The following is a 7,338-nucleotide window of genomic DNA, read 5'->3' as shown; positions in this document are numbered from 1 at the left end:
CCCGCTCCAGTCTCGGCCCGCTCCTCCGCCTGGCTCTCTCCCCCGCCCCCGGAGTCTCGTTTCAGTCATCCCTTTGTCCTTGCCCGGATTGGCAGGTTTTATTATTCCGCCTGAACAATCCGGCCGCCCAGTGGCTGAGGGTCGCTGACGTCGGCGGCAGAGCCGGGGAGTAGTTGGGATTTTGCTCTGTCAGTAACACATGTGTAAGAGCCGCGGAGGGAGCGAGCGAGCCGGCTAGAGGCCAGCGCCGCCGCCGCCGCCTCCGAGCCGGGCAGCAGCAGCCCCGGCAGCGGCGCAGGCTCCGGCCCGCCGGGCCCCGCCGGCCACAGCTCCCCGCCTCCCGGGAGCACTCGTCCCCCGGCCGCCGCCGCCGCCGCTCCCGGGGCTGTTGTGTCTGCGGCCGCTCCCCGGCTGGAGGTGCAGGAAGCTCGGCCGAGCCGCTGCCGCCGCCAGCAGCCCCGAGCGAGCGGGCGGGCGCGCGGGAGGGAGGAGGCAGGCGGAGGAGGAGGAGGAGGAGCGCGGGCGGGGCGGGGGCCGCCGGGCGGGGGAATATACAAAGTGAAGCCACATTGCCAAACTTGCAGCAGCGATTGCAGCAGTTGCTGCCGCTGCGCCGCGCTGCGCGGGCCGAGGGCTCCTGCAGCTGCTCGCGCGGAGCCGGAGGCGGAGGAGAACGGCGAGGACCGAGACTGACACTTCTGCTCCCCGCCGCCCGCCACTTACGCGGGGCCCCCCAACCCAGCCTCAGAGCTGCGCGTTAAAAAAAAAAAAAAAAAAAAGAAGCGGCCCTTAGCCCCCTCCTCCCCTTTCCTGCTTCTGCGAGAACATCCCCCCTCCCTCCAGCTCCGCCAGCCGAGGCGCCCCTTCCTTGGAAGCCGAGCGGCTTCGCTCGCATTTCGCCGCCGTCGCCTCTCGCAATATTGCAATATAGGGGAAAAGCAGGTAAGGGGACGGCTGGGGAGCCGCGGGCAGGGAGGGGGGAGAAAGAGGAGAGGGCTGATTTGGGCCGGGGCTGTTTTCTTTGGCTTCCTTCCCTTGACCGTCCCAAATTGCAAGTAAACAATACGTCGGCTTAGATAATGCGCGAGTCTGAAACTACCGAGGCCGGCCTGCGAGCTAGCACGGAGGACAGCCCCGGGCCGCCAGCTTTGTAGCGGTTCCTGCTTACAAAAGGGTTCTTCTTGGAGATGGGTCTGTTGGAGACCTTGGGGGTGGGGTGGGTATATTTTCAGTTCCGAAGGGAAAGGCTGGAGGTGCTATAAGGGTTTAAGTCTGAGAAGTAGTGTGGGGGAAATAGTCACGACCCTCCACTCCACCCCCCCGCCTCCCCCCGACACACTATTTTTGAAACAGTGGCAGAAAGGATCTAAGTGAGCAAGATCGGGTATTGATGGTTCTTTTAAAAAAATTCCTCTTGGCTTATAAGTCTTTTGTTCCAATCCAGAAGAAATCCGGTGAATCACCTAATTAAAATCAAGACATGAATTAAGCATCCATTTTTGTACTACAAATTGCCAGCGCTACGTTTGTCCCTCCCTTGGTCTCCATTAAACACCAGAGACGTTGTTAAAGGGGGGCAGATTTTGCCTCTAGCTGCCAGTTCTGCTTTCTATTTCACTGACTATCCCAGGACCTAAATTGCTTGGCTATGTAATTACTAGAGTATAAGCCTATTTAACTTAAAAGCTTTCTTTCTTTTTTTTTCCCCAACTCTAAATGAAACTTGATGAGGGCCCGTCCTTAGTTATCAGGGGAGTCAGTTTCTGGTCAGTCCTCTTGATTCATCTCTTTTAGATTTAATCAGCATTAAGGTATTGCTTGTCCTTAAGAGCTTTAGCTAATGGGGTTACTGGATGCTTTTCTCAGTGTAGTGTTTCCTTTAAAAAAAAAATACATATATATTTACCTCTCACCAAAGATGGGGGCGGGGAAGAGCTTGGAATCTCCTCCCTCCCTCTCCTCTTTTAAAAAGGAATTTGGAGCGATTAAAACTGTGGGGGGGGGGCGGGGGTTGTTTAAAGACCTAGGGCAGGAAATGCAGATTCATTTGGGTTAGGGCAAATTGTAACAAAAAGCAATTCCTCGAGTAAATGCATCAGATAAATCAATTTACATAAAGGTATGATGCATTCGGATAAATGCAATGCTAATGGGTTTTAGAGTGGTCCTGTTTCCAAAGTCTCAGGGTTTTGTTACAGCTTAATTGGTGCAGTTCTTATTCTGGTTTATTGTGCGGTCACTGGACACACGTTCCGGGACTCTTTCGGAGGAAATGTGTTTAAAATCGGCCTATTTAAGGAACCCGAGTCCTTGTTTCGTTCCCTTCCCCTCATATATTTTTTTTTTTCCCTCCTGCAGTAGCCAAGTTGGGCTGGGGACAGGCAAAGTTCGCCCTCTCTCTTCTGAGGTATCAGCTGAATGTCTTGAGCAGATAGCTGGGAGCCTCGAGGGGAGCCCACACTCTCGGCTTACAGAGGACAAAGACAAAACAGGCTGCTTAATTGGCAGTAAATAACTTGATCTTTTTATAGAATAAGTGACTGGAGGAACACGAGGACTTTATTGGACTCAGGATTGGAGGCAACAAATTAATCGGTTTAGGCTAAGCTTTATAAATTGATTCCTATATTGTACCCCAGTTGCTTCTCTCGTGACATTCATTAGAAAGAGTGGGGGATTTTTAAAAGCAGTTTTTGGTGACGGCAGGACTGGCTCGGAGATAACTTGTGCATCCTTTAACAGTTCCTTCTCGCATATTATCTGTAACGCACCCCTGGCTCCCCCCGCCCCTTTGGAGGAACAAAGCTTTAGCATTTAAATTGCTGATCAAGGGCAGATTAGTGAGACCAAAGTGGAGAGTGTTTGTATAGGAAGTTAACAGGCATCCTAAAGTTCAATGATCTATTATTCTTGCCTGTGTCCTGAAAAGCCAGAGAAAACACTGATTGATCTTCAAAATGAAATGAGATTTGGAACAATAATGGGAGATGGCGGTCACCACAATGGCATGTGAAAGGTGCTGTTTAAAATACGAAAAACCAGTTTCGCAACTTTACACCCCCCCCCCCCCCAACACACACACGGTCTCCTCGCCTTCCCTCCCACCATCACGGTCTCCATCTCTCTGCTGGTTCCTCCCTCCTTCCCTTTCAGAAAGCCGAACTATTTCCAACTTGTGAACTGCAGCTGCACTTCCCGGGGCAGAGCTCGGGAGGGAACGTGGCTCCGGCGGGGGCCGCCGCCTCCCCACTCCCCTCGGCGAGCGCTCTGGGCTCGGCGGGGCCCGGGGAGGGGCCGGGCGCGGCGGTGGGTGGGTTTGACCCTTATTTGCTGGAGGCGGGCTGCGGAGGAGGGGGCGGAGGCGGGGGCCGGGAGGAGGCGCCGCGAGGGGTGGAGCGCGCCGCGGAGCCTGGCTCTCGGAGTTTTGACAGTACCCAAGCTGAAATTGTCAGCGGCGGCGAGCGCTGGAAAGTTGAGAGGAGCTCGTGGCCCCAGAACAAAGCTTGAGAAAAGTAAACAGGCGGCTGCTGCCGGCAAGACTCCCTCCTTCCCTCTCCCCGTCTTCCTCCTTCCCGCCCTTGCTCTGCTGCTTCCTTCCAGCAGCTCTGGGGGGGAACGGGTTCGCTCTCTAGCGCGGAGATTACTAACTTTTGCATCGCCCCTGTTTTGTCTCTCTCTCCCTGTCCGCTTCCCGCCCTCTGCAGACCATGGTGAATCCGGGCAGCAGCTCCCAGCCGCCCCCGGTGACGGCCGGCTCCCTCTCCTGGAAGCGGTGCGCAGGCTGCGGGGGCAAGATTGCGGACCGCTTTCTGCTCTATGCCATGGACAGCTACTGGCATAGCCGGTGCCTCAAGTGCTCCTGCTGCCAGGCGCAGCTGGGCGACATCGGCACGTCTTGTTACACCAAGAGCGGCATGATCCTTTGCAGAAATGACTACATTAGGTAAGACTTGGCTGCCTTTTCCCCAACATTGGCGGGCAGAGCGGTAGCAAGGCGAAAGGTTACCAAGGATTTTAAGGAAAGGAACAGGGCACCTTTTGAGAATACACCTCAAAAACCTGGCTGGCTGAAATTTAAGGAGTTAAAGAAGCATGTGTTAGTATTCCAGTTTTTAAATGGCAGACTAATGGGGAAGGCCACACTAACTGAAAACTGCACATCTAGTGAGACTGCTCACTCCCAGGACCAGGGTTCCAAGTGGTCAGCCCCAGTTGGACCCTCCACTAAAAATAAACATTTCTAGTGGGATTTAAGCCGCTTTCTTAAAGCAAGGTAGGGGCCCACACAGGAACTCGGAGACAAAAGATTGACTTAAAATTTTGTGGGAGAAAAGATTTGCGGATGGTGATGGCTGATTATTATATTTACATAAGCATCTTAAACTTTCTTAAGTAGAAAACTGACTCATTCTTTGTGCCCCTTGTGAAAACTGCTGGTTACCTATCAGTTTAAAGACTTGTCATTTTTCTTGTAGCAAAGGAACCCAAACAAGAAAAAAAAAAACCTTAATGGTAATGTTTCTCTTTTTGTACTGTTACTTGGAGGCTCAAAATCCTCCAGTGTTAGTGTGTGGTTTGTGATGTAAAATTTGCAGTGCTTTCAATTGAGGAATGTTCAGATTTTGTTTTTTGTTGTTGTTGTTGTTTGTATCACTGCCCTTGATCCCCAAAAGAGATTTAGGAAAAGAGGCTATAGAATTATACTAATCTTGCATTTTAAAGCAATGTATACGAACATTCATATGCCCATGTAAGCAGCCTTTTCCAACAAGTTTCAGTGCAATTAATGGAAAGAATTCAGGAGGTCAGGTGCCTATAGGATCTTTTCAGGTGAACTCAAGCTACTTAAACTCATTAATTTGAAAGGAGGCATTTGAAGGATTACACATTTAATTTGAGTAAATGGTTTGATAGACTGATGCACATGAATGCTTCTAGGAGGTGTTCTGTTTCAACATCCAGTAATTAAAAAAAAAAAAACCCACACCCACACGGTTGATATTAGAATACCGCTCACTTTAAAAAACTGCGTTCTATTTAAATTTCTGCTCTAAACCGTTTTCTTTACAGAGATTAGAACATTTTTGCTCTTTCTTCAATGTGGGTTAATCAATAGATGAGGTATTTTTTTGAAGTTTAGCTCTATTGTGATTCCCTCACTCTGGGTCTAAAACTGCAAAAGACCCCAGTGCAATACGGAGCTGAGTAGTATGGCTATGTTTAGCGCAGGGATATCATTAGTATAAAATGATGGAATAAGGTGACATTTGGTTTTCCAGTAATGCAGTACTGGCCTCCTCAATCAACCAAGTTAAAATATATATATATAGATACAGGAAGGGGGAGGGATTTTATTTTTAAATTAAGAGGGCAGCATTAATTTCATAAAGTGTTCTTTTAGAAGTGTTGGAAAACCAGCAGGAGCATGGGTGTAATGCTTTCTTATCCTTCTTCCAAGCAATGCCATGAGCTTTGACAGTATTGTAATTAAATAGAGAGCAAAACTGTGGTAAGGAGGGTGACTTAAAAGGGGAAAAATTGACAGTGCTGTTCAGAAGCAGTGAATGGTACAGATTCATCTCTTCTCCTTGTGCCTTCAGAAAACATTCTGATTACCACTAATTAAAAAGAAGATGGGTCCACTTGCATTCCCTTGGGACAAGTTTAGGCAAGTGGCTTCCTGGGAATCACTTCATTTCTTTCTTTTATTCGTGGGAACAAATATCAATGCCCATTTGGTGTTTTTCTCGTGGCTTAATGGAGAAAGGAAGGATGTGTGCCCAACCCCAAGCTTTAATTAATTGAGTCCATATTCTCCTTTCCTTTCTTTTTTCCTTACTGAAAACTGGAACCATTGCTGATGAACCAGAGGATACCCTGAGAACCTTAGATTTGTCCTGGAGAAGTGTTCTAGCTCAGTACCAAATTGATCCTTTCCTCACACTGCTCAGAGCTCAGCAGCAGCATCTTCCCCCTGCCCCCCCCCCACCCCCGACTCCCCATTTTTAAGGAATCTCCATCTCCTAAGACTTCCTTCAGTGTTCCTTCTGCCCACCAAGATGCCAAAAGGGTGGGAAGGTGGGGAGGCGCGTGTTCCTTTCCCTATCAGCTACTCCTTCCCAGCCTCCCCTCTGTCCACTTGTTGAAGGTGCTTTCAGTTCTGCAGTGACGGCCGCTGTGGAGCAGGACTAATCCGCTCGCCAGCCACCAGGTGAAGGGGACTCTTCGGCTTTCTGGCCCCAGCTGGGACCACAGAGCGATTTATTAAGGGGCTTTTAAACTGTCTGACTTTGAGGTTGTGGGTTTTTTTTTTTTTTTTTTTTTTTAAAACGACCAAGATCTGGCTAAAAAGCTTCGGGAGAGCTGGGAGAGGCCCGGGGAGGACAGGGTTGGGGGAGGAGGGTGCCGCTTTTCCCTAGCCCCTTAGCCCTGCGCGACCAAGTGTCGATTGGGCAGAACTGAACTTTTCTGCCTCTTCTCCCTCCCAAGATTTCAAATAAAGCCTTGCTGCAGCGAATCCGCACAATTAAAAGCTTTAATTAGTGGCTCCTCCATTTTCTTAGTTCTGATGGGCTTTATCTAATGAGATCTGGTCTCTGGCTTAGATCTGCTCCGAATGACGTGTCCGCAATGAATGAGAGCTGCGTCGCAAACAAAACATTTAATTAACAAAATTGGCCTCTAAGAGAGAGAGGGAAAGACGAGGAGGGGGTGAAGGGAGAGGAAGGGGAGGGTGGGTCTTAAAGGGGCCAACGCCGGCCAGGCCCGGCCACCTTACAAAAGTAGGCGAGCCTTAGCAGCGCCCTTCCCCCTACTACCCCCCAGTTCCGGAACCCCCAGCTCAATCCTAGCGCCACCGAGTAGCTTCAGAAACTCTGATTCTTTTTCTTCGAGTCCTCCTTCTCTATCCCCACCTCCGACCCAAAGACTGGCGAGGAAAGTGCAGCGAGAGGAGGAAGTTCGGGGAGATGGACGGGTGGGGCTTCAGGTCCTGTGAGGCGAGGAAACGCGCCGGAAGCCCGGTTGGCAGTTCTCGGCGTGCAGGGTCTCGTCCGCTCGCTCGCTCTACCGGGCGGGGGCCAGGCTAGGGGCCGGTGGCGCCCAAGGCCGCAGTAGAGGCGCTCGGCCGCTTGGCCGGTGCCTCGGGCCCGCGAGGGGGCGAGCGCAGGGCGGGAGCTGGACGAGTGGGTCGCGCTTTCTCTCCCTGGGCTCTGCTCAGGAGGTTCACGTGGCGCCCGCAGCCGCAGTGAGCGCCGCGCGGCCAGGGGTGGGGGCCCGGGGCGGGGGGACTGGTGCTGGTGGGTGGTGGAGGGTGTGTTTGGGGAGGGGGAAGCGTTA

At 51.4% G+C, this 7,338-nt stretch overlaps 1 protein-coding gene across 2 annotated transcripts in view; it reads left to right on the top strand.

The window, feature by feature from the left end:
* The first annotated feature begins 208 nt into the window (after positions 1–208).
* Positions 209–7,338, top strand: part of LMO4 (LIM domain only 4) — a 17,024-nt gene continuing 9,894 nt past the window's right edge. Inside the window, exons 1-2 of one of the 2 annotated variants that reach the window (XM_040231982.1) lie at positions 209–942; positions 3,705–3,943. In XM_040231982.1, the coding sequence (XP_040087916.1) occupies positions 3,708–3,943 (236 nt within the window). In that variant the 5' untranslated portion in view covers positions 209–942; positions 3,705–3,707. Of the gene's footprint in view, positions 943–3,359; positions 3,513–3,704; positions 3,944–7,338 lie in introns of those variants that run through there. The other variant, XM_040231983.1, reaches the window with a different exon arrangement.

The sequence above is a fragment of the Oryx dammah genome, unplaced genomic scaffold, assembly GCF_014754425.2.
Source record: "Oryx dammah isolate SB20612 unplaced genomic scaffold, SCBI_Odam_1.1 HiC_scaffold_28, whole genome shotgun sequence".
Classification (NCBI taxonomy): domain Eukaryota; kingdom Metazoa; phylum Chordata; class Mammalia; order Artiodactyla; family Bovidae; genus Oryx; species Oryx dammah.
The sequence above is the reverse complement of the archived record's forward strand: the minus strand, read 5'-3'. Positions and strand labels throughout refer to the sequence as shown.